This window comes from Centrocercus urophasianus, unplaced genomic scaffold (genome assembly GCF_019232065.1).
Source record: "Centrocercus urophasianus isolate 14NV4802_14NV808 unplaced genomic scaffold, USGS_Curo_1.0 seq_36, whole genome shotgun sequence".
In the NCBI taxonomy this organism is placed as follows: Eukaryota; Metazoa; Chordata; class Aves; order Galliformes; family Phasianidae; genus Centrocercus; species Centrocercus urophasianus.
This window is the reverse complement of record NW_024884933.1, coordinates 1925780-1953240: the sequence shown is the minus strand read 5'-3', so window position 1 is coordinate 1953240 and position 27461 is coordinate 1925780. Positions and strand designations below refer to the sequence as shown.

Genomic DNA, 27461 nt, shown 5'->3' with positions numbered 1-27461 from the left:
AAAATTAAAAAAAAAAAAAAAAAAAAAAAAAAAGCTGAAATGCAAAAGGAAACTACTGGATACCGAGGGAGATCGCTCGTCTGCTTTCGTCGGCGGAGAGTTTAAATTATTTAAAATAAAAATAAAAATAGAAAGAAATGCGAGGAGAAAAACAAAATGATTAAAAAAAAGTCAATGTATTAAAAAAAAAAAATTAAAAAAAAAAATAAATCAGCTTTTCTGCAGAAAAGTTCTGCTTTTCCTGCCCGGCCCTCCCCACAGCATCACATGGGGGAACGCAGAGCGCGGGAGTGAATTTCTGCCATTTAAGACAAAATATTCCCCATCCAAACGGGGCGCGCGTCTCAGTTCAGAAAAATAAGACACTATTATAGCACTATTAAATAAATCTTCATACTTTGTTTTGCTTTCTTTTTTTCCTCTTAAGAGCCTCCAATGACACCGCTGAGCGTTAAAGCATACAGGTTTGCGAGCTCGTCGTTAAGCGGAGCGCGGTTTCCAAGCATCCCCCTTAAAATTGGCACTGCTCTACAGGGACGTTGCTTTCCCTTGGTCCCCCAGTGCCCCCCGTTTTAATGCCAGCAAAGGGCGAGCAGCCCAAATCCACATTGGGAAGCTCCGAGGTCGCTGGGTTTTTCCAAGGCTTTAAGTGCTCCCACGCCGTCCCCGTTCCCCAACCCCTTCCACCTCCTCCCCAGCGACGTGGAAAAAATATATATATAAAAAAAAAAAACGACGACAACAACACAAAAAAGAATTAAAAAAAAAAACCAAAAAAAAAAACCCCAACATTTCTGTAATAATTTAGTTAGAATAGCTCCTCTCTGGGTTTGTGCAAATAAATTAAAAACGACACAAGGGAAAGGGGGGGGAAAAAAAAACACAGATTCCAGAAGGCGTTACGACGAGCCCGTGTGCTGCCACCTCCTCGGGTGAATGCGATTTGGGTGGGTTTCGTTTCTTGGTTTTGCTTTCTTTTTTCCATGTCTCTGAAGATGTTGGGGTCCCCTTTTCTGAAGTGGGGTCCCCACGCAGGACAGGCTCCAAAAAAAAACAACCAGCGGTTTCGGACAAGAGACGTCACAAGCACAAAGTGCACGAGATTCCCGTTATTTACAGACACACAGCAGTCCTTCAAGTTTCAAGTTTTGTCGAAAAGGAGGGAGGTTTGGGGAACGAAAACGAAACAAACGAAAGAAAACAAGGAAAAAAAAAAAAAATAATCCCCCAAACGACAAAAAAAAAAAAAAAAAAAAAAGAAGTGACGACAAAAGGAAGAATTACTGGAATGCTTAAAAAAATAAAATTGAAATACAAGGGGGGAAGGGTTGGGACAAAATTACACCGTGACTGGGTGTGCACACATGGGGGCTGTACATTGTTGGGGGCGAGGGGTCACCAGTCCGCGTCCTCCTCGATGTAGTAGTCGGGGGCCGTGCCATCAAACAGCCCTGGGTCGAGGGATTTGCGCTGCTTGCCCCGGGCGAACACCCGTGAGATGGAACCAAAGCCCATCTTCTCCTTCTTCTTTTTCCGTTTTTGGTCCTCGAGGTCTTCCAGAGACTGCAGGGAGAGGAGGGGTGGAGGTGGTATGGCTGATCTTTGGGGTTTTGCTGAGGGATTTGTCACTAAGGTGTTGCCTGCATTGGGGCTGCGAGATGTGGTGAGGCTCCCATGCATGAGGTAGGCAACCCATCCCCACTGTGTGCTCACTAAACTATGTCACAGAATCACCAGACCACGAAGGTTGGAGAAGACCTCCAAGATCATCAACACGTCCCTACCATACCCACTGATTGTGTCCCCCAAATTGAATGATAGAATAATCAAGGTTGGAGCAGACCTCCAACACCATCAAGTCCAACCATCAACAGACCCTACCATGCCCACTGATCGTGTCCCCAAATTGAATGATAGAATAATTAAGGCTGGAGCAGACCTCCAAGATCATCAAGTCCAACCATCAACCCATCCCCACCTTGCCCACTGATCGAATCTCTAGACAGAATCATGAAAGGTGGAGAAGGCTTTCAAGATCATCAAGTCCAACCATCAACCCAACCCCAAATAGAATGATAGAATAATTAAGGTTTGGAGAAGACCCCCGAGGTCATCAAGTTCAACAATAAACCTATCCCCACCTTGCCCACTGATCGTGTCCCTAAATAGAATCATTAAATTTGGAGAAAACCTCCAAGATCATCAAGTCCAACCATCAACCCGCCCTGTCACGCTCACTGACCACATTCCCAACACATCTCCATGTTGAACACCTCTGGGGATGTTCAACACCACCAAGTACACAGAACCCAATGAAGGTTCTGTGAGGTCCAGGTCCTGAACTTTTGTATCTGAAGTCATTGGGAGACCCTACCTCTTCCCACCCCACGTTATCAGGAGTTTGGTTTCTCAATGCCATCGCTATAGGATGTCAGCTACATGGCACAGCCACAGGGAGGCCTAGCTACCATCTGCATGAACACCCCCAGCTTTTTAGGGTAAAACATTTAAGAATAACTCAATAATTCCATCGGTGCCTCCAGGTATCCCCAAAACCACTCTCTAGTGCAGGATGTGCTTTCGGGAGCAGGGTTTCCAGTGGATTGCAGCCCTACCTGTACGATGGGGTTGTGCAAGTTCTTCTGTACCGGTCCGGGGCTGTCCCCCTGCAGCAAGAAGGGGAAACGGGTGATGTTGGGCACCCTACAGTACCTGGGCACAACGTGGGCACCCTACAGTACCTGGCTGCCCCTGGGACTTACGTTGCAGAGCGAATGCGTCCGGTGTCGCGGCGAGTTGATGTCGCTCGGCGTGGACGATCGGTCGCCTTCTGCTGCTGACGCGTCGGAGATGATGGACGGCTGCCTGGAGTGGCAGGGGCTCACCCGGACTGCTGTGAGGCAATGGGGAGATGGGGGGTCAGCAGTGGCAAAGCTGGGGTGTAGGGCTGCCCCCCAGCGTGAGCGAAACCCTCATGCAAACGCCAGATCCTGTGCAAGAAGCCAGCAATACCCCGGGCGTAACTTAAATTCCTATGCAAAACCCTGCAGTGCAAAACCCAAATCCACCAGTAACCCAGGTGATCCTGCTCAAAACCACAGCAACTCCCCGTGCGAAACCTAAACCTCTGTGCAAAACCCCAGTGCAAGACCTAAGCCTGCTTAAAACCAATTCCTGTTCAAAAACTCAACAGTTCCCAAACCCTTTACGCAAAACCTGAGCCTGCTGTGCAAAATCCCCAGTATGCCCTGTGCAAAACCCTGGGTTCTGTCCAAAACCCCAGCAACTCCTGGTGCAAAAAACCTAAACCCTTATGCGAAACTCCAGCCTGCTCTGCAAAACCTAAACCTGTGCAAAAAGTCTGATCCTGTGCACCTCCTTGTGCAAAACAACCCCAAGTATTCCCTGTGCAAAGGTTCTGTTCACAATCCCAGCAACCTCCTATGCAAAACCTAAACTCCCATGAAAAACCCCAGCCTGTTGTGCAAGGCCTAAACCTGTGCAAAACCCTCTGCAACCTCCCATGCACAACCTCAACCCCCATGCAGAGGCTCAGCCCACGGTGCAATAAAACAAATGCGCCCTGTGCAAAACCCAGATCCTGCTCTACACCCCAGCAACCCCCCTGTGTAAAACCTAAACCCATAAAAACCCAAGCAACCCATGTGCAAGAAGGTTGATGCTGTCCTAAACCCCAGCAACCCCCTGTGCAAAACCAAACCCCTGTGCAAGACCCAGACCCATGCAAAACAAACAAGACCCCTCCATGCAAAACCACCGATCCCGTTCAAGATCCCAGCAACAACCCAAGCAAAAACAAAGCTGGTGGAGGTCTCACCTTGCCGGTCAGCCGAGTGTGCGGGGTGGGAGTGGTACAGGGTCTGCTGGCTCTGTCGGATGGCAGCAGTGAGTGGTAGGTCAGCTTGCAGCACCCACTCCTGGTTGCCATTCAGCACCGTCTCACCTGGCATGGCCAAGGAATGGCGCTTGGGGACGTCCTTGGTCAGCGTGGCCAGGGATTGCTTGGCCTGTGGGGACACCGAAATCAATACTTGGATGCAATGCTGCAGCACTGGAGATAGCATGTGGATGCAATGCTGCAACAAACCCATGCAATGCAGCAGCAAACCCTAAAAATGCAATCTGGTGACAGTGCTCAAACGCAACACTGCGACTCCGCTCCATTCACCTCGATGCAACAAATGCTGAGCCCTGACCCAAACCAGGCATCTCCCACAGCTGGGAAATGCTGTAAGGCTGAGCTCACCATGGCCAGCTCGGCCTCCAGCTCCTTCATTCTGTTGTCTTTGAGGTCAAGCTGGGAGCGCAGGGCGCTGGCGTGGTCGGTGGCTTCCTTGGCTTGCCGCCGCAGCTCCCATTTCTCCCGTTCCAGCAGGTCCTTCTCCTTGGCCAGGGCTTTCACTGCATCCTCACTCTCCTGGTGCAACACAGGGAAGGTGTTGAGACAGGGAATGGCCGAAATTTCCTCCTTCCTGGCCCTCCCTGCAGGTACCGTGTCCCAAAACGGGACGCCTGTGCACCAAAATGGGATCCTTGTGTCCAAGATGGGACAGCTGTATCCCAAAATGGGATGCCTGTGCGCCAAATCGAGAGGCCTGTGCCCAAAACTGGACACCTGTGCCTCAAAATGGGATGTCCGTGCCCCAAAATGAAACTGGACACCTGTGCCCCAAACTGGATATCCATGCCCCAAAATGGGATGCCTGTGCCTGTGTAAAATGAGACATTTGCGCCTCAAACAGGATGCAAGCACCGTGCCCCAAAGCTGGAGAGCACTGCCAGCACCTCACTCCATGCTCCTTGCTTTTTTTCTGTGCACTGACGATTGTAATGAGTTCCTCGTGGCAGGGGAAAAAATGTCCCCGTGGCTGCCCCAGTTAACCCAGAGCTGGCTGTGAGCGCTGCTCCTATGGCACCAGCCTTCAAAAATAGCAAATTTCTCCCTTTGCATGGAAAAAAGCCCAGAATAGCTGTGGGAGCTGAGTTCCCACGCTCGCTCGTGCCTGCGGATGGCAGAACCGCGAGCACAACAGGAAGCCTCGCTGCAACCCCCCAGCTTTCCATCCCGAAAGCATCCCAAAAATGCTCTTTATTACAGAGCAACTGTTTGTGTGTGTGCTCTGCACGCTCCAACCTTGCAGGCACACTGGGAGCAAGCTGCCTTAGGGCTTTGGCTAGCAAAAGGGAGCAGTTAAATGGGGCTGCCTGGAGATATGGTGGTGACGCCCTGCAGACACCCAAGGTCAGGCTGGAGGGGTTCTGAGCACAGATAGAGCTGTGGGTGTCCCTGTGCACTGCAGGGCGATTGGCCCAGATGGCCTCTAGGGTCAACCCCAAAGAAATCCAACCTGAAGCCCCAAAGGAAGAGAAGCCACGCTCTCACCTTCCGGTGCTGCTCGTAGTTGCGGATGAAGTCGCGGAGCTGCTCCTCGCGGCTCTCCAGCGTGGCGTAGAGCTGCTGCATTTGGCTCACCAGGTCTGTTTTCTCCGCCTTCAAGCGCTTGCGGTCGGCTTTCATGGCTGCAAAGAGAGCAGTGGGGTAACCTGGGTCCCCAGCATCACCACCTTCTGTAGGGTTGGCTTCCTGCTGCTGCGTTCCAACACACCATAAGGTCAGACTACACGATCCTAGAGGTTTTCGCCAACCTTAATGACTCTACGATCACATTTGTAGAATCACATCATAGAATGGCCTGGGCTGCAGAGGAGCACAACGTTCATCCAGTTCCAACGCCCTGCTGTGTGCAGGGTCACCAACCAGCAGACCAGGCTGCCCAGAGCCACATCCAGCCTGGCGTTGAATTCCTCCATGGATGGGGCATCCACAGCCTCCTTGGGCCTCCTTGTTCCAATGCATCACCACCCTCTGTGTGAAAAACTTCCTCCTAATCTCTAATCTAAGCCTTCCCTAATCACATTCATGTGATTCCAAATGGAAGAACTACCAGCCCTGCACAGGAGGGATGCACAAACCCATCGTGTCGCATTAACATTCACTTAATTTCTCCTGTTTCTCCATTCCAACCATGAAATCCAATGTTGTCACTGTGATTAACCCATAAAATTGGGCAGCCTTGCGTGGGGATCTTTGCTCTGTAATTAAATACACACTCATTGAGCCCAGCCTTTGACACCTGCACGCAGCATCTTGCTGGCACTCTGCAGCCAGCATCTGCCCATGCAGAAATGGGACATCCCAGTGCAACACTGGCTTTTAGGAAAAGCATTTCCATGGGAGATTCTGCCTTGGAGGAATTTGCCTGGAAACGCCCCAGCAGGAAGCCAAAGGCTTTCCAAACCAAACCAGACCCAAATGGGCAACAAGGAGGTGGTCACTGCCTTATGTTGGGATGTTAAGGGTCTTTTTCAGATCCTTGACCACGGTCATCTACCTCCATATCTCCTGGGAACCCCACATCCATCCTTATCTACCAGATTCACCTCCATCTCCTGGGGGATCCTGTATCCACCTCCTTCTCATGGGGATCCCTTATCTACCCTTATCTGCTGAGGGACACCAGATCCAGCTCCATCTCCTGGGGACCCCACCTCCACCCTTATCTGCTGGGGGACCCAGCATCCACCCCCATTTCCTGGGGGGACCCCCCATCCACCTCCACCTCATGGGGACTCCATTTCCACTTCTATCTGATGGGGGACCCCAGATCCACCTCCATCTCCTGGAGACCCCATATCCACCCTCACCTGCTGGGGGACCCCAGATCCCCCCCACTCCACCTCACAGGATTCCCCAGGACTTCACACGATTCCATCCTGGACATTCTGCTATCACAAAATAAGGCCCAAAGGACAGAACCAGCCCAGAGGAAGGAGCTGCAACACAACATCCCACACCACTCCAGTTCTTTGCTGGGAGATGTAAACGGCTGCACGACGGCAGCAGGAAGAGCTGCTCTCCTCTCCCTTCCGCAGCAGGAAGGGCTCGCTGGCGTGGGACAACCCAGGAAGGCATTTCCCTACAGATCGAGGCTCCACTCACGCCTCTCCAACCCCAAACCAGACCCTTATGGAGGTGCTGGGATGCCACAGAGGCTGGATCCTCCCCTCCCCTCCCTCACCCTCTGCCTCCGCAGTGCTTCCAGGCTCTCAGCCAAGCATGGCAGCGGATTTCCCTAACGTTCCCCTACAATTTCCCCATCACTTGCCTGCTAAGAACACAGCGTGCATGCAGCCAGCAGGGAGGATGCTGCAGCCGTGCGTGGGGACAGGAGCCTGAGATCCTGCAGCCGAGCAGAGCCTGGCCACGTTCCCATCAGCACCATTCCCCAAATGTAGGGGTTTTCGTTTTTTTTTTTTCCTTTTCCTTTTTTCTTTTTCTGGTGCTGCTGCCCTTTTTGTTTTTGGCAGGAGTTTTCATGGGAAGGAAAAAGGATTTCTGCAGCGTCCCGTAAGCGCTGTGCTGCCGCCCAGCCCGTGGGGATGGATCCAGCTCTGTAGGCTTTGCCAAAGGACGGGAAAAGGCTTCCAAGGTTGGAAGGAGGGAGGAGGAAGGGATGTGAATGGGCTGTTGGCTGAGCTGCTCACAAGTGTGAGTCGAGATTCCCTCGCCCCATCCCTCACACCTGCAAGGAAGTCCTGCAAAACAAATCCCAGTGGCTTCTATAGCTGACCAGTAAGAGCCCAACTGAAAGAAAGCAAAGCATCACCGTATTCTTGAAGCATTTGTGATTCTCAAACCATTAGGGCAGAGCAGTGGAAAGCTTGCTGCTCAGTTTTGGCTTTTTGCATACAACTACACCACGATTTCCCATGGAGAGGGGGCAAGCCATCCTGCTCAAATAGCCCACAAGAACCATTTCCAACCCTTGGAACGTAGCAAAAACTCTAAAAAAAAGTCTTTTTGTTTTATGTGCACACCATCAAAGAGCAATAAAACTGAAAACTGAAAAAGACCAGGGATGACTTTTCTTTTTCCTTCCCTTTTCTTTATCCTTCCTTCTCCTTTCCTTTCCCTCTTTTTTCCTTCCCTTAACTTTTCCCTTTTCCTTCCCTTCCTTCTCCTTCCCTTCCTTTTCCCTTACCATTTCCCTTTCCCTTCTCTTCCCTTCCCCACAGCCCCACACAGTGCCCTCACCCTGGGTACCATATCATCCAGCCTTCACTTACTCGAGTTTATTCACCAAGAAGTGCTTTTTGGAGGAGGAAAGCCTCCAACATCAGGTTCTGTCCTGCAACACAACCCTTCAGCAAGCTCCATGCAGGAGGATCACAGAATCACAGAATTGTAGGGGTTGGAAGGGACCTCCAGAGATCATCGAGTCCAACCCCCCCCCAAAGCAGGTTCCCTACACCAGCACAATGCATGCATCACCAAGCAATGCTCTGCCTCCTTCCTCAATGGCTCCAAGGAGCTCAAACCTGAACCAAACCCATCTCATCATACTCTCCATGTGCATTTCAGCTCAGTTTTGCTCTGTACAACGACGACTTTGCGCCTGACTTGCCCAATTTCCCAGCCTGCTGGGGATGCTCTGCTTGCACACCCAACCTCACCCCACAAAAACACACCCCCTCACCCAAATAACAGGGATAGCTTTTCCTTCCCTGGCTAATTAATTTGCTCTGGGGTTACGGGATGCGTGGAATAAAGCCCTAGAGGGAAAGGCAGCCCTTACCCTGCAGAGCCTCCTTGGCCCGTGCCAGCTCCTGCTCCTTCTGTGCCAGCTGCACCTTGAGCTCAGTGGCCGACAGCACCTCGGGGGATTTGCTGCCATGTGTCTCCTCCAGCTCCTTCGTTAGCATCTCCTTCATTTGCCGGAGCAGGTGCACCTCCTCCTGCAGCTGGGCCACCTCCTCTCTCAGCAGTGCTGGGGAGACAGAAACAGCAAGTGAACAGGAGCCATAAAACCAATGCCTGCACTGTGTGGGTCCTTCCCCCACTGTTTGGTCACACAGTATGGGAATTTGGGGCTTATTTTGGAAAGAAACAGCCCCTGCCCTACCTGCACTGCTGCCTCCCACCTTCCCTATAGATGCAGAATAAATGGGGCAGAGCCAGCATAGTGCTGGTCCCCCATCCCTGAGCCAGCAGCTGCTCCGGGAAGGCATAAAATCTGCTTTGCATACTTGAAATGCTTCCCTTATGAAAACTGGCAAGGCCTCCTTCTGTAAATTATTTAGCAATAAAGTCACTAACGAGGAACATTCGAGCTGTGGGCTGGGGATTTCATTAAAGTCCAGAGTGCTTTCTTGAAATTCTCACAAAAAGCTCGGATAAATCGGTGTCCGAGAGCACAGCTCAGCTCTGCCCACGTTACCATTTCCCAAGGGGCAGGAGAAATTCAGATTTTTGGCCTCTAGCACGTGGGAAATCAAGGCAAATGCACCGGGTCCATGCAGTGCAAGCAAAGCCTGGCTGAGCAGACACACAATGTGTGCACTGCCAAAGGCCATCGGTACAAAACTGAGTGCCTGGCTGCGGTGTGAAGCTTCCCTCCTGCACACAGACCTGCCTCCCCAAACCCCATTAAAATCCCCTTTCCCCCACTTCTGCACACGACCATTCCCATGTCCTTACCACCCCAAATGCCACAAAAATCCCATTTCTGCAAGCAACCAACCACACAACTCCATTGCCATCCATTCTTTCTCCTCCCATGCCCACCCCAGCCCTCCTTGTGCTGTTTCTCCCCTCTCACAACCCCAGCCATCAGCCCCATGGCCAATGATTAACCACACACGTTCAACTCCAACCAGCTCCTCTGCAAGCCATGCTATCAGCTAATTAAATCCCCATCAGGATTCATTTGGTGCCTACTGCATCCCCACTTGCATATGGACAATGCTGGTCCAATCATCCCAACTGAAGGTCTTAGGTTGGAATCATAGAATGGTCTGAGTTGAAAAGGACCACAGTGATCATCTAGTTTCAACCCCCCTGTTACGTACAGGGTCACAGATGTACAGTGAGGTCTGTGAGATTCTACAGGTCCTACCTAGGATGCAATAAATACATGAGGCCAAACCAGTGTGCTTGGCAAGCAACAAACCTTAAATCTTCAAAATCTTTTTGTGCTTATTAACTTCTTACCTTTTTTTTAGAGAACTTTTTGAACCCCTTGTTTTATTGCTAAAAAAGTGACTTTTCTACAGAGATGCACAGTTGGTGGGAGAGAAGGAGCCCCAACCATGGCAAGGATGGTTCACCCAAGGGCATTTCATACCTACCCATCTACCTGCATCTCTGCACCTCTACCCAATGGTACAACGTACAACCCAGCTATCTATCTCTATCTGTCCATCTAATGGTGTCTCTACACGTGCACCAAAGTACAACTCATAAACTGAAGGTTTTGGGGGATAAATCCCGTATCTCTTGCTATGCTCAAGCAAGTCATGCTGGGAGCTGCATGGATGCTGAGAGAAACCTTTCAGCAGGAAATAAACCAAACCCCCATGCTCTACGTCCAGCTTAAGCATCTCAATGAATGTTCCACATCCCCATACATCACTGGGAGCAGCTTACAACCCCACCAGGAGATGCTGCCCCAGACCCAACCGCACACCATCCATCCCTGCCTTCATCCAAACCAGCTCAGATTCAACCCAAGGTGCTGGAAGGAGCCCACCCCCTTCTTCACAGCATCACAGGATCTTCTGTTTCACCTCCCTATGGCCAAACCCCAGTGTAAAAAGCTCCCACAACGCATTTTTCCTCTCTTTTTTAACCCTATTTTTTTTTTGCCCTCTTCCCTTTTTGCTTCACTGGCTGGGCTCATCCCCACCCCATAACGAAGCACCGCAATTAATGGGGATGGAAGGAGCTCCCTCCTCGCACTGCAGCACCCAGAGCAGCCAGAAATCAACGCCACTTAAACGTTTCCTAATTGACAAAAAACTGCCATTCGCACACTTAAATAATTGGCTGTTAATTATATTTTAGCTGATAGCATTCAACATCCACGACCCAGCCGCATTCTCCACCCTTTACGCTCTGAGCACCGATTAACTGCTGACAGACAATGCAAATAACCAGAGAGATCATTATTATTATTTTTTTAAAATATTAATAATAATTTTCATTTAATTTTTGGAAGCATCCGTGGCGAACGCCTCTAACGCAGCGCTTGGGCACGGCTGCTTTTTAAACCCAAGCATCAATTTAAACGTTTCCTGGACTCGCTGATGAAAACCTAGACAATAATTAGCTGTTAATTCTACCTCAGCTGATAGCAACAAACTTCCAAGGTGCTGTCAGACCTCCATACATGCACACACACACACACACACACACGGGTACATCTCCCCCTGGGACGGTATCAGAATGGTATCAGAGAAAAGCAGGGATTTAAGGACTTAGGGATGAGTCCAACTCGTACTTGAAGAGCACCCCATGATGGTTCTGGTTTGGTCTGATTTTGGGTACCTGGGGAAGGTTCACACCAAAGCAGCCCTGGTGTGGGAAACATCCATGTGTGTCGTCCCCCTCCCTCCCCCCCTCCAGCAGGCAATAAAATGGGGGAAAACCACCAAATTTCCAGGCTACGTTCCTTTAGAGAGCCCCAAACACACTCTGACCTACAGAAGGACCCCAATGCCTGTGCAAACCCATCGTCCCCATCCCCATCTTGCCGTTGGGACAGCTCCAAGCCTCCCCCCATAGCAGCACTGCCTTCCTGCTGGGATAATCCTGAGGATGTGGCACTTTGCAGAGCCCATCCGTGACCACTGGGGCACCTCCAGCACTGGGATATAAACGAAACCCTACTAACAGCCATACAGCACACGCAGGAGGGGAGGGCAGGAGGATGGAGAGGGTGGCACTGCTGTGATCCCCCCCCCCGGGGGTACAAGGGGAGGGGGGGAAACCCACAGAGCATTGGGGAAGAGCAGAGAGTCGGCGAGGGTTTGGTTTTTGTTTCCTCCTGCAGGGAGCGAAAGGAAGCAGGCAGAAAACAAACAAGGGAAAACGCGGAGAGGGACGGGATAGAAAGCAGCGCGGAAGAACGGCCGAGAGAAAGAAGATTAAAAGCAATCACAAAAATAAGAAATAACAACAAACAGCCCTCAAAACCAAGCGGGGACGCCCGGCGGAACCCCTCCTCTCCCGTTCTCCCCCCACTTCCCTGCCCCATCTCTGAGCTCTTACCCGTGGGATTCCAGCCAGCTCGTCCCACGTTCCCCTGCGTTCCCCCGCTCCCTGCTGCTGTCCCCTTCCTTGTCCCCACTCCCTGCTGCATGGCGGCCATGCAGGGCCCCGCTGGGCTCCAGCCTGATGTCACCCGCCGGAGGAGTGGCTTGTCCTGGCCGGGTAGGAATGCAAAGGAAGCAAAAAGGAACCCGAAAGGAGGCGGAAAGAAGCGCTGGGTGGGGAAACTGAGGCACGGGAAGGCACGGCGCCTGTCGTTTCATGCAATGGGAGGCACGTGTGGTTGATTTTCTGTTGTGCAGTGCTGTTTTATTCCATCAGTCTGGCTTGTGAGCTGCTTCGTGCTGAAGCTGAATGCTGGAGTATAGGAAGGGTCTGAAGCAATGCTTCTTGTGCTGCTGCTGGAAATGAAACAGGGAAATGAACCCTGGGACACCAGCACCTTCGTTAGGGACACGCTCAGCAGGCATGGTGGGGGTGGGATGATGGTTGGAGAGGTCATTGCCAACCTGAATGATACCACGATCCAAGGCTGGGCTGAAAAGCCCAACCTCCACCTGCTCCTGCAGCCCTGAACAACTGGGGTCACCATGAACTTGAGCCTCAGCACCGTCCATCCCCCAAGGGCTGATCCTCTGGGACCACTGCAGGACAGCAGCTGATGAAATGCAGTTACAACACGGGGGCATAGGCAGGGCTGGCAGGGGAAAACCCAGTGCTGGTTTCAGTTTCTTTTCCTGTTGGATTACATTGCTTCAAGTAAAAGCATCAAGGAGAGGTTTCAAAACAAGAGTTGCTTGCTTTTCCTTTTGGTAACTCATCTTTTCTCTTGCAGGAACCCGGCTCTGCTTGCTGCCTGCAAGGATTTCATGCTCCTGAATCACAGAATCATGAATGTTGGAGAAGTCCTTTGAAATCACCAAATCCAACCCCAGCCCCCCGTGCCCACGTCCCTCAGTGCCACATCTCCACAGTGAACACCTCCAGGGATGGTGACCCCTCCACTCCCTGTGCCAACACATCACTGCTCTTCTGGAGAAGAAATTTCCCCAACCTGATGGCTTTGCAACCATTGCTCAGAGAACAACAACAACAGAAAAATCCAAACCTTGCCTTCCATAGAATCATTCAGGTTGGAAAAGAGCACGAAGATCATCAAATCCAACCATCAACCCAACACCACCGTGCCACGAAACCACGTCATTCAGTGGAACATCTTTGTCACATCCCTACCCAGGACATAAACACTGGACCTTTCCCTCCTTAAAAACAAAAAAGACAACTGAAATCGTAAAATCCATGTAAAGAGACAAAAAGCAGCTTTTACCCCCAGCCCTCCCCACCGACATCCACTTGTAGAACTCCTCGTTACAGCACTGGTGACTGCAGAGCACAAACATCACGGTGTCACTGCACAACTACAGCTCCATTTGTGCTGTTTCCCGAACTCATCACACTTCTTGTTTTTTCTTTTCCTTATTTTTTTTTCTATCACGAGAATTATGGCTGTTATCACAGAATGTTGTGCCTAACGACTTCTGGCTTCCTTCGGATGTTTTCATTCAGCTGCTAAAACGCTGTAATGACACTGAGATAATGGCCCGCAGAAATAAATGATACAGATCATAATAGAAGGGATTTGGTTAAAGCAAAAAAGAAAACAAATAGAAATTATCCATCCTAATTAGCATTCACAGACAGCAACTGGGGAAGGAAGGCAGGAAAGAAAGAAATCAAAGAGTTGTTAAGGTTGGAATAGACCTTTACGATCATCAGATCCAACTGTCAACTCATCACCACCATGCTCACTAACCATGTCAGAGAATCACAGAACCAGGGAATCGTTAAGGTTGGAAAAGACTTCTAAGATCATCACAGTCCAACTGTCAACTCATCACCAACATGCCAATTAACCATGTCAGAGAATCACAGAACCACAGAATCGTTAAGGTTGGAAAAGACCTCTAAGATCATCACAGTCCAACTGTCAACTCGTCACCAACCACGCCAACTACACCATGTCACCGAATCACAGTTAGAAAAGACCTTAGGAGATCATCAAGTCCAACTGTCAACCCATCATCACCATGCCCACTACCCATGTCACTGAATCACAGAACTACAGAATCGTTAAGATTGGAAAAGACCTCTAACACCATCAAGTGCAACCAGTAACCAGCACTTCCTCGGGCATGTTTTTTGGTAGGTCATGTTGTGGGATCTACCAGAGCCCAAATCAGCAGCATGGCCATATGAGGATAGAAAGTGGCCATTGCAACAGCACGTCTTGCAGCCCCCGTGCTGGCAAATAGTTCATTGCAGCCTTCCAACAAACTGCACCTGCTGCAGGGACCGAGGTGCTCTAAAACTGCTCTAAGCCCCCAAAATTAATATTTGCCTTTTAAAGATAACTGGTGGGGAAACAGCACGGCCAATATAGATTCAACATGACTCTGGGTTTTCCATTATTCATTGAATCTCACCCCACGCCGTGCTGCAGTGCATACATTACCATATATGATGACAAAGAAATTGCACGACTCCTGCAAAGAGGTGATAAAGCGGCCGCCTCGGCTGCCCAACCACCATGCTGACAGGCCATCTCTAATAAGCAACGTGTAATTAAGTCTCTACACACTGAGGCTGTGCTCTTGTGAATGTCTGCATGGGACCGGTTGTGTGCATGGAAGTGGCAGAACAGAACAACACCTGCAGAGCTGAACCACTGCACACGTATGCAAAGATGGGCCCCCCTTCCAGAATGCACCAGGCTCATTTGCATCCTCCACTGCATCTGTGATTTTAATGGGGTTGAAGGTCGGCAGCTCAACTCCAAATACGGATGCTACTAACCAGATGTTGTTGCTTTTTTAAGGTGTTTTTTATTTTTTTTTAATTTTTTTTAAGTAATATATTTCATTTAGCCTCTAGAAAGTTTCAAATAAACAATTCTAGCGATCCCTCTTCATTAACCACGTCAGCACAGCTTGATGATCCTTGGGGCCCCTTCCTACCACGCATGGGGTGGGAGCCCAGCACAAATACCCTTGACAACACCAACTCTGGCTGCAACCCCCTATCATCTTGGGGCCAGATGTTGCAGACCCAACACAAACAATGGGGTAGCCATGTTCCTCCTAGAAGGATACAGAATCATAGAATCGTTAAGGTTGGAAAAGATCACTAAGATCATCAGGTCACCAAGTCCAATCATCAGGTCACTCAGGATAACCATCAGGTCACCCAATCCAGGAACCAGGTCACCAAGCCCAACCATCAGGTCACCAAGCCCAACTATCAGGTCACCCAGTCCAACCATCAGGTCACCAAGCCCAACTATCAGGTCACTCAGGATAACCATCAGGTCACCCAATCCAGCCACCAGGCCACCCAGCCCAACCATCAGATCATCCAGCCCAACCATCAGGTCATCCAGCCCAACCACTAGGTGACCAAACCCAACCATCAGGTCACCCAGCCCAACCACCAATCACACAAAGCAACGTGCACAAGACTCAAAATGATGCCACAAGGCAATTTGGGGTTATCTGCAGAAATCGCAACAAAATAGACATGGTGGCTGGGGTTGCTCCTTCTTTGCCATATGGGGCTGCAAGGACCCATGTTCCCCATTCATCTGCTGCACCCACCCATGGATGTTCATAAATCAATCCAGAGCCATCCATCAGCTGGAGAAAGACGTGAGATAATGAGCCAAAGTGATCAGCTGGTGAGGCACCATGTGGGCTCCTCTGGGGAGGGACCGCCGAGGTCGGAGCCTCCTCCACAAAGCCTATTAGCTGCATTTAAACCAAAATTTAAAACAGGCGAGCTGAATAATTAAAAGGAAGAGTTAATGGCTCATGCTAACAGCTTCTGAAAAGCTGCCGTTTGTTAAGCAGAGCACCCACAAGAGAGGCACAGCCCTAAATGCACCCTCACTACCACCTTGCACTGCTCCAAGGGGTGTTACACTCTGCTGGAAGCACCTGAAAACACCAAAACAGCCCAGGAAGATGCAGAGGGGAAGCAGAAAACATCTCCTCACTCAGCAACCTGCAAGGCAGAGATTTAACCTTCAAGGAAAAAGCTCACGCTCGTTTAGCAACAGCCCTTATCTACAGGCTGAGGGCAGAATAATTCCATCGAGAACAATATATAACAGATAAAAATAACTGCAGTGCAGCACAGAGATGGAAAGCACGACACAGGCTGCTTCCTTGCTGCTAAAAAGCCAACGATCAACTCAACGGCACAGGATGGGCCAGCAGTGGGAAATGCCACCCATTCTGATGTTTGCAGGGCTGGCACCTATTGAACAGCCTGGCTCTTGTCTGGGTGCTTCTGGTTTGATTTATTTCTTTGTGACTGCTCTTGAGGCATTAGCCAAAAAAACTAAATGGTTACGGGGTGCTCAGGCTGAGACCACATCAGGCACAAACGCAATGGGATCCAATGGGCATCTTCTGCCTGCTCCTTGAAGACCCCAGAACATCCATGCCAAGGAACGTCCCTCTCCAAAGGACCACAGTAAGAACACCAGAGGCATCTCTGGTCTTGCATTGGAGAAGGAATCTGGTACACGTGGAACAGTTTCACCTTCCCTTGCCCCTAAACAGAACGCTTCCACTCCATGCATCAAATGATCACCCCGTGCTTTTCAAACTCTGCTATAAAAGAAAAGCCACAATTTGGAAGCTCTACTTGGAATATCCAAGGGTTTACAGTTCCATCACTCCATTACAACCTCATCCCCACCACTGGGTTACTTCCATCTTTCTCCAGACCAAACCCCTCCAGCAAGACAACAGACACAGCCAACGGCAGCATCTTCAGTAGGCATCTACCAGGAGCCAAGGGGTCTGGCAAGAGGGAATGCTTAGGGAAAGCCTTATGGGACTGCATCACTCCCATCCAGCCCAGCAGAGCTGTGCACCAAGACAGAAAGAGCTGCTTACAGCTCCGAGCGTTGCGGTCAGCGCCCGCCTGGAATTAAGTGATGCACTAGATTGCAAAGTTAATAAAAGCGGCAGGTTTTTATTAATCTCTGCTTTCTCTGCCAGGCAGCAGCTCTGACAAAGTTATCAGCGCTTCGCACCGCGTGTGGAGAAGCAGAACAATATGATACAATTAAAAGGGAGCTGCAGGAGCACGAGCAAAGCTTGCAGCATGAGCAGGGTGCAGGAGGGCTCAGCATGCAGGGGCTGAGCTCAGTTCTGCATCCCCAGAGGACGTGCTTTGTGCTGCAGCTGAAAAGCAGGTTGCTCGAGGAGGCTGTGGATGCCCCATCCCTGCAGGCATTCGAGGCCAGGCTGGATGTGGCTCTGGGCAGCCTGGGCTGTTGGTTGGTGACCTGCACACAGCAGGGGGTTGAAACCAGATGATCTTTGAGGTCCTTTTCAATCCATGATTGCACCCAGGAAAAGAAGAGCATACAAGGAAGCACAGCTGAGATGGGGGGGTGTGTGAAATACAGTACTTCTTGTTTGCAAATTCCACGAGACAGAGCAGTGATGCTCGCTGGAGGAAAGTTTTCAACTCATTACTTTTAATGATTTATTTTTTTTCCCTGATGTTTCCTTGCAGACATCTTCATCTCATGCACCTTCTGGAGCTCTGCCCTGTGCTGGGCACCTCCCCAGCAATAATATTGTTCTATTGGAGAGATAAGGGCCAATCACAGCAAAAACAAGCAAGGCAACGTGGGGATTTGGAATGAAAAGCAACAAAGGAGCAAATGCAATGCAGCCAACTCGGTGCAAGCAGAAGCAGACCATCTTCTGTACACTGATGTCCACACAGAAATGCAACAAATTGCACAGGAGCAGCACACACTGAAATGCTAAAAGAGCCCTCTTACAAAAAGCTTATTTGCATTGTTTTGTGTGCATGAGATTCACCCTCGCACCACAGCCCCTGCAGGAATCCAAATATTTGATGCCATCTGAAAGCAAACAGAACCGTCCCGAGATGACAGCTGAGAGGGAAACAATCTGGGCTCTGCGGGGAAGTTTTAACCTCCAAAATCTGTCTTCAAATTCTGGGTGTGATGACTGCAGGCAAAGGAGGAGGAAAATAAAGCACTCTGGTGCTGCTTCTGCCTTAGAACGGCAACGGTGGGCCGGATTCTGAAACAGCGTTACTCCATTGGAGGTAATGCTATTCCAACTCAAAAGGGCAGAGATAGCTTCCCTAAATGAAGCTGTCTCCCCTCAGCTCACTTCATTACACAGTGCTCCAATGGTCACGTTTCATAGGAATTTATATTTTCCCCCCAGTTTTGGTTTTTGGATGGCAAATATCCTGTTACAGCATCCCTTACTCCAAATATCCCCTTTTATGGCATCCCTTACCTGAAATATCCCTTTATAACATCCCTGGTCCCAATTATAGCATCTTTTACTACAAATGTCATGCCATAGCACCCCTTATCCCAAATATCCTCTTTTTTGGCATCTCTTACCCAAAACATCCCATTATAGCATCCCAAATCAGCAAAGACGCTGAGAACATTGGAAATGTGGAAGAAGCCTCAGAGAGCCCTTAAGCATCAGCAAAGCAGGCATCCAGGGCTAAGGGGTCAAAAAGAGACTTTCCCTCTCCTCTGCAGCCACAAATTGGGCAGGACTGGAGGTTCTCTGTTATTTGGGGTGAGAAGTCCTCAGGAATCATGGAATCATTTGAGTCGGAAGGGGCCGTTAAAGGTCGTCCATCCAACTCATCTGCAGCAAACAGGAACAGCCACAGCTCCATCAGGTTGCTCAGAGCCTGGTCCAACCTGGTCAAAGAACCAAAGAAGCCCCTAATTTGGAAGGGACCCACCAGGACCACCGAGTCCAACCTTTGGCACCACCCTGAATTCAAACCCATTGCAAAATGCAAAGCTAACCGTGCAAACGTGAACAAAAAGCCTTCATTTTAGATATCCAAAGGGCTTTCTCAGGGGCAAAACCAAAACATCCACTGCCTGTTTAGAAGCAGCAATGGGAAAAGCACAAGAAAAACCCCATTTTGAGTCTCAGCATCTCCTGGTGATGCCCATTTTGAGTCCTGCTGGGTCTGGGTCCTGCAGGCTGCTCTCCCATTGCTGCTCTGTTTTCTGGAGGGGTTTCCAGTGCTGTTTCACTTCTGAATAATTCACAGTCCTCTCCTGCATAATTTATAGTCCGCAGAGGTTTTATACACGGAGACATTTTAATTTAAACTATTTGAAATCAAAACCACGTTTTAATTTAACACCCAGCACAAGAAGAAGGGGGGGAGAGGGGGACACAAGGAGAAGAGCAAGCATGCTTAACAAAATTCAACTCTTTGCAACAGATGGTTGAGCACAGGAACACAGAATCATAAAGGTTGGAAAAGAACACTGAGATCACCAAGTCCAGCCATCAACCCATCCCCACCGTGCTCACACATCCGACCACCTCCCCTTCCCCCAGCTCTGCTATCCCAGAGCCCCATCCCACCCAATTCCAACTTGGTGACTAGCATCTCCATAGGGTTGATGTTTGTGGGTCAGTGGCCCCAAAACGATGCCTGCGTAACCACAGAATCATTAAGCATGGAAAAGACCACTTAAGATCCAGTCCAACCATCGCCCCATCCTCACCATGCCCACTAAACCACGCATCCTTTGCTCCTCCATAGAGGAAACCATGCAAGGACAGCAAACACCGAGGTTCTAAGTTCAGCATCCACACACAAAGTGCACTGAGCAAAAAATGCAGCCTTTCAGCAACGCTTGCAACCCCGAGCCTTTCAGCCCAAACATCTCCCAGAGAGGAATTTCCCTCGCGGTGAATAATGGTTTATGCATTCTTTGGCAACTGTGCTCCATTAGCAAACACAATCTGTGTTTCTTCCTCGCTCATTTGTTTGCCAAGTGCCTCTGAGAGGAACAGCATCACCACTGCGAGATACCCTGCGGGCTCTGCAACCCAACAGGAGCTGTGCACAGAGCCGTGCTGCAGGTGAGTTCATTCTCAACCAAGCCAGCAAAGCCCAACCTAACAAACCCTGCACGCAAAGGAGAGCTCCATGCATGAGAATCTGGAGATGTGGGGGCTGGAGCCACCCCGACAGAGCTGTATTCCCACCCCACAGGCTGAGGGTGCTCTGAATGGGGTGGGAAGAAAGTGCCAAGGTTGGTTTTCTTGGCCATGGCTGCAGCCAAGTGGTACAAGAAAGGGAGATGCTGTAAGGGATTGAGTAAGTATTAGGGAAGAATCTGTGCCAAGGGTGGGGAAAGAAAAAGTAATTTTCCACACTGGTGTCCTGGGGCTGGTATGAGAGGATTTCCTTGTTTCTGTCCAGGCAAAGGGCTGGGGCTCACCTTGAGGCACATTCCCTGCAGGAACTGCAGAGCTTAGTGGGATTTTCACAAGCACCTAAGCTGGTTCAGTGCCTAAACCCCTTTGTATTTAGCTCCCCTCATAAATCCCAGCTCATTAGCATCATTAGCCACTTAACTACATCCCCATCCCATTGCTGGCCAATGCCAAACCGGGGCAGGGGATCTCAATCACGGGGGGCCAACCCAGCAGGCATCGACCTGCATTCTGTCTCACACCTCCTCTGCATAACTGGAGGGGCAAACAGCAATCGAGGGCTGTTTGGGGTTTTTTTTCATTTCCACCCTTCTCACCTTATCGCTGCAATGAAGGGGAGATGGCAATCTACAAAGCCTCTTTGAAACAAGCTCGGGGGGGAAAGCCGTGCACTTCCTCCAGCTCTGTGCCAGCAGCTGCAGCTGGGAGGAATGCTTACGGCGAGGGGTGAGCAGGGGATGGAGCTGCACCTTGGCTATCTGTGGCCAAGGTCCACATCTTGGCCATTGCACTGCCCATCCTTCGGGTGCATCCACGTTCAATCGGCCTTCTCCCTTTTTGCAGGGATTTGCTGCAAGCAGCGCTGGGGAGATGTGATCCCACGTCAGGAGGGATGCACAAAGAACCCCAAACCCATCGGTAGGAGATTAATCAAGGGCAGCACCAACAGATCAATAGCCATCAGGGCTGCTCATCAGCGTGCATCGACCGCAGCCTCCGCCTTCCTCCAATGGAAGCCGGGCAGCGTTGAGCCCATGCCGTCCACACGTTGCAATGCTCCTTAGCACCATGGCAGCTCCTCTTGTGCCAACAAGCAGGGCAAATATTCAACGGCATTTTTGGGGAAATGAGGTTTGCAGCTCCCGTGCATTGATTGTGTTGCTGGGTTTGCTTTGCGTGCTCAAAGCTGGAGGGCAGCGAGGCACGGAGCGAACGGGGACTGCACCTTTCTGCCATCACTGTGCTGCAGGGAGGAAGGCAGCCCATAATTCAACCCGGTGTAGTTGAAATATTCCCCTGGGTGCACCAGGAAACAACAACAACAAGCAGCAGAAAACCCAACCCCATGCGGTGAAAGCAGGGCTCTGTGCTCAGGGAGCATCGTAGGGCTGGGTAGCTGGATCCAATCTATCTGCACATGGTTGCCTTTTAAAACAAGCCATGTAATTCCATCAACCAAACCCACGGATGCGTTTTGTTTTCCCACACCTGCCCCATTGTTTCTGGTTCCCTTCTTTTTGCTGTACCTATTGATTTGGGCTGCTGTTGAAAGACCTGCGGCAGAAAGCTGATGTTGGCTGAGTTATTGCACAGTGGTAAAAGCATGCCTGGTGGCTGAAAACTATTTATTGGGGGGGAAAAAAAAAACCAGAAGAAGATAAAAAAGCTGCTGTATCATAGGGAAGGAGGCTACGCTTTGCTTTCTCCAGTGCAGCACACCAGAAGGAAATGTAACGTATAACATTTTCAATAATTCATTTCAACGAATCTCCGTCCTTCCTGCTTTCTAATGAAGGCTCCATGAGCGAAATCAATACAAGAAACATTGAGTTTAGCTCTTAGTTTGGCTTCCAGAAGGCAATGAAGCTCGCCGATGGAAAGTTTCCTGGTCCTACAAGGGATATTTGGAAAACTGCACTTGCAAGGATGAGCAAACCCTGAACAAGGGCAGCCAGGAGGGACTGTGTCCATTATGGATGGGCACACAGCCTTGTGGCTATTGGCTAGAAATGATGGCATCTGTGGCCAGCACAGGCTCTGGGATGAGAAGGGAGGCTCCTGCTTCAGCACAAAGACCCCAAATTTTCATGGGGATGGAACAAGACCACAGAGAACCCAGCAGACCCAAACACCTCTGCACAAACACGTTGCACTTTGCTCTGCCCAACGCCTTCTGCACAACTCCAAGCCATACAACTTCAAGTTAACCTTTCACTTGGAGGATAATTAACACTGCAATAACGCTAATCGCTCAATTTGACCACCGTACACCAGAGCCCCAGTGGGGATGCCCCTGTGAAAAGGCTCTCAATAACCACGGCAGAATTAGAATCACAAAATCATTAAGGTTGGAAAAGACCACTGCATCGTACAATGGGCTGGGTTGAAAAGAAGCACAATGTTCATCCAGTTCCAACCCCCTGCTGTGTGCAGGTCACCAACCAGCAGAGCAGGCTGCCCAGAGCCACATCCAGCCTGGCCTGGAATGCCTGCAGGGATGGGGCATCCACAGCCTCCCTGCTCACGTCCATCAGCCCATCACCACCATGCCCACTAAAGAATCTTTAAGAATGTTATCGAGTGAATCCTGCAGAAAGGAACTTCCTCTGTAGCACACGTGCTAAGTTCTGGACCTTGGCTGGGCTCTACACAACCCCAGTGAGCGTTAATTGGGGGCATTCAGCAGCAGACACACAAACCCACCCTACAGTGCCAGCGGGGAAATGAAATGCTCCCAATTCACAAAGCCCCAGCATCCATCTATGAAAACTGGAACAGGTTTGCCCAAGCAAGTTGTGGATGCCTCATCCATGGAGGCAATCAAGGCCAGGCTGGATGTGGCTCTGGGCAGCCTGGTCTGCTAGTTGGCGACCATTCTATGATTCTATCAAAACTGCTGCTCAGAGCACAGTGGGATTTACCCCAAAGCAACCAGGACTGCTGGTGGGGGAAGGACCACCCCAGGCTCTCCTCCAGGCAACTGTCGTGCCTCCGGCTGCATGGCCCCAGGCGTGCTCCCTGCTGCCTATCACTCAGCTTCCCTTTTCTATTTCACTCCTTTAAAGAGAATTAAACTGATGGATGATGCGAAGATCCGATGTCCCAGAAAACTGCACAAATAAATGCGATCAGAGCAACTGAAAGGAGAGGCAGGCTCATTTTGACACTAAGTGCTTTTGAGGCGAGCTGGATTTTGCTCCTTTCCCTAAGCTGCTGCAATGCAGTGCTGGTGTTGCCCACATACAAACCATCTGTACATCGCTCACCCCTCAGAAATGGTGCCTGTAGAGCAGCTGCACCACGAGGAACTTGCCCCTCATTCCCATCAAGGAGAGCTCCAGCACCAAATTAGCCCTAATCACAGTGCCAGGGCAGCAGGTCATTCACTCTGCCAACAAATTAGGCCAGTTGGGGATCTGCGGTTGCTCACTTGGCCACTAACCTGCTTTATAGCAATTAGGGATAATTAAAGCACAGCCCTATATTCATTACAACTCCAACCAGCTTGCTGATAAGGAATGCAGCACAGTGTGTCCCATAGACCTCAGTGGGAGGGCACAGGAGGGGAGAAACTGCCACACACATAAATCAAAGCACTCACATCCACCCCCATGGCAGGAGGGCAATGCAGCCCCAAGCACCGACCAGCCTGCTGGGCTGCAAGGCAAAGAGGATGCAGAAACAGCGATGGTTTTTATTTGTAGGGCTAGGAATCAGCAGTCTGACACAGGAAATGAACTTCAGAATCCAGGGAGTAATGGCAACAAGCAATAAAACCATCGCCCATCTCCTGACTGGGGAAGTGTTGGACCCTGATCTGTTTGTCTGTCCATAGCAGGCTGCTGTCAGGGCAGCATCATGCTGGTGAGCACTGCATGTCTGCACACAGTGCTGGGCAGCTCTGCTGCTCTGCCCAGACTTCACACTACGTACTAATTGCAAAAACACCATCAAATCTCACTGCCTGTCAGCAGGGATCTTTTGGGATGGCAGTGACCTGGCTCCACCCCATACCATCCTTGTGCTGTTACTGCCCTTTGGTAGCTCTGCTTCTGCTCAAATACCCGTTCTGCACGATCCCGAGGCTCAAGAACAACTTAGCTGTAAGTATTCAGGTAGCTGGAAGTATTTAGGTAAAAGAGAGCTCTTGCAATAAAACCAGGAGCGTGGATGTCCTTTGGTAAAGGTTATCAAAATATCAGGGTTCGGAGAACTGGGGCTGTTCCAGCATCTCTCCCTAATAACAAACACTGAAGCAATCCTTTTCAGGAGCACGAGATAAAGAATTTCTTCTTCCAGCAGCAATAAATCAAAGGGCACCATCCAGCTGATGGAAATTGATTTTCCTCCCTTCCTTTGCACTTAGAGGAAAGCGGGGACGTGGTGAGAGCAGATTCCTCAGGAATGATCTGTCCAGAAGCAGATGGGGAACATCCAGAATAGCAAGAATAAACACGCAGCGTTTGCAAGAAAAATAACAACAAAACAGCACTTGATCCCAAGCAGAGGTGGCTGGAAAACTGCTGCAGCATCATATGGATGGAGGAGAACCCAATGCATTCCTCAGCTGCTCCCTGCCAACTGTAAGGAAGACAAGACCCCAAAGCACAGCTTCCCCCCTCCCCACCATCCCCTGCCTTAGCCTTTAATAACTCATTATCGCATTACAAAGCCAAGGCTCACAGGATTATGGTGTTTAGTAATATTATAATGGATTTGAGCCTTCCTGAAAGCTTTTGGTATTCCTGCTTTGCTCTGACCCGGCCCCAGAGCTGGGCTTTGCCATCCCATGCACTGAACAATGCACCCTGTGCTCCCTGTCTGCAAATGCACGTGCATTTAGGAAATGCAACAGCAGGAAATCATAGATACGTTGCTTATTCTGTGCTCATTCTGCATGTGTGTAGTAGATCTCACGCAGACAGGAGGGAATTTCACACCAAGAGAGGTTCACCGGCCGCTTCCATTCAGCCAAAGAGATTCTCAAATCCTTTAGCAGCAAAATAAACAGCTTAGTGCAAACAAGAGGCTTAGCAGCACACCAGCACTGCTATCTCCTGGCAGGGGCTGAGCACTGCTCTGGTCTCTGAGCCCATTCCAGCAGAACCCCCTGCTCCCTTTGCACAGCCTGTAGGGCAAATGGCTTTGGCAAGGCAGAACGGAAGACAACATGTTTTCCTCCACCTTTTGTCAATTATAGCAGCAACCGAGTCAGAGCTGAGAGCAAAAGCATCATTTTTATGCTAAATTGAGATCCATACATGTATTTAAGTAGCAGATGCACATTTTTGCTATTCCTATTTGATTTCCAAACATTTCAGATCAATGCACACAGACGAGCAGAGCTCAGAAAGGAGAGAAATAAGCAGGGAGACACATTGCACCACTGCTCCTCTGTCTTTTCCCAAAGAACTGAGAGCCCCCCATGACCCAGCGTGGTACCACGGTTACATTTCATCTTCCAAAGCAATGAGGAGTGATTTCTGCCTCGTTAGCACTCAAAGCCCTTCTGCCCCAGCTTCCCTTCCAGCTCTTCCCAATTCAACTCATCACCTCTCACGGATTTCACGTGACCTTAATGATGCACGAGCCCCAGCAGGGTCTGCTCTGCTCACAACAACACAGCCCTGCTGGGCAGACTCAGCACATTTGCCGGTTTGTTTGTTGTTTTTTTCTTTTTCCCCCAAGAATTCTGCAGCATTACAGGAGCAGACAAATGACTATTCATGTTTCTGCTCAATAAAACATGAATTTGAAATCCCAGCAAGCAACGCTGCTTAGGAGAGAATGGATACTGCAGTCTAAGCACGAGGAGATTGCACTGCACTGTGGATACCCCATCCCTGGAGGCATTCAAGGCCAGGTTGGATGGGCTGGCAATTCCCATGGCAGGGAACTGGAATGGATGATATCTGAGGTCCCCTCCAACCTAAAGCCATTCTATGATTTACATGCTAACCTTCTTCCAGCCACACTACTGAATGAGAAATGCCCAGCTCCACCAATTCTTATGTTTTCCAAACAGGATTTCAGGTCCTAAAGGGCTGCTGAGGAATATCATGTTTAAAGAGCGATGTTAAAGACATCAGGGACAGAAAGGGACGTGTCAATGCACTGAGAACCAAACTCGTTTGCTGCGACTCTCTTTCTTTTGGGATAGAGTTACACTGATTTAAAAAGCACATGAAAACTGGATTACCCCCTTTCTCTCGCCAAGCGATCGAATTAACTTCCTGCAACGCGCCTTGAATTCTCACATTTCACACTTGTGAGCTACTGCCAGGAAACTCAGGAAACTATTTCCTAGCTGGGAATGAAGCGATGCCCCGACAGCCAAGGACTGAGCCCTTGGCTTCCCTTCAACGTCAACACCCAACGAGCGTGTGGGAATAATGAACTTTGGAGATGTGCTGTAGGATAACAACATGTTGGTGTGTGCACCATGCCTGCAGGCACCCAAGGTCAGGGGATGGGGCTCTGAGCACTGATGGAGCCGTGGGTGTCCCTGCTCAGTGCGGGGGTTGGACCTGATGGCCTTTAGGGGTTCCTTCCAACTCCAACCATTCTGTGATTCGATGATAACCAGCCTCTGCAATGAGACCCAGTGGCCTCAATTCCAGGGTTTGGGATAAGATGGGATGCCATCTCCTTGTGTACGTGCTGCAAAGCCAATGGGACCTGCTGGAGAGCTGCACTTGGTACTTGGTTAGACATTTCAGCTTCTACAAGGCTGCGAGCTGCCTGCAGACCCTGTCCTCTTGCCTGTGCTGTGCTTATACCCCATAATAGTCCCCCCCTCTGCTTTGAGTCTCCTGATGCAGGGAAAACTCCCAGTGAAAGCAGTGGGAACCTCTTAATTGCCTCTGCTGCAATCAATACAAACAACACTCAGTGATGCCAACTGCCACGAGAAGCCCTGACTTCTGAACAGCACAATTTTCACTTCTTGCTACCATTTCCACTGCAAAAAAAAACCAAACCCAAACCAAAACAAAAAACTTCAACGTAAGCAGGTTCCATAAGGGCAGAACCAGGAACCATTGGTCCCACCAAAACCCACAGACCCCCTGCCAACCCTCAGCCCCAACCCAAGGCCCCCCAAGTCCTCAGCCCTGGACTAAAGGTCTTCCATTCAATAAATTACAGCCTCACCTGTGCTATTAGACACTCTGTTATCCTCATCTGTCTCCCCTGTTACAATTACTGTGATCATTTGAACAGGTAATTTGGCAGAGGTGTCACTGCTTCCTTGTTTAGTGCGCCTCCAGTGTGCCATCTCCAAA

The 27461-nt window shown here is 50.0% G+C and overlaps 1 protein-coding gene across 4 annotated transcripts in view; it reads right to left on the bottom strand.

Annotated features, from left to right (window-relative positions):
• Positions 1-1249: 1249 nt before the first annotated feature.
• Positions 1250-27461, bottom strand: part of KAZN (kazrin, periplakin interacting protein) — a 48735-nt gene continuing 22523 nt past the window's right edge. Inside the window, exons 1-8 of one of the 4 annotated variants that reach the window (XM_042831781.1) lie at positions 12131-12207; positions 8658-8849; positions 5405-5541; positions 4268-4438; positions 3839-4028; positions 2763-2893; positions 2616-2666; positions 1250-1563 (exon numbers count right to left, since the gene is read on the bottom strand). In XM_042831781.1, the coding sequence (XP_042687715.1) occupies positions 1396-1563; positions 2616-2666; positions 2763-2893; positions 3839-4028; positions 4268-4438; positions 5405-5541; positions 8658-8793 (984 nt within the window). In that variant the 5' untranslated portion in view covers positions 8794-8849; positions 12131-12207 and the 3' untranslated portion in view covers positions 1250-1395. Of the gene's footprint in view, positions 1564-2615; positions 2667-2762; positions 2894-3838; positions 4029-4267; positions 4439-5404; positions 5542-8657; positions 9110-12130; positions 12208-27461 lie in introns of those variants that run through there. The other 3 variants (XM_042831780.1, XM_042831779.1, XM_042831778.1) reach the window with 3 other exon arrangements.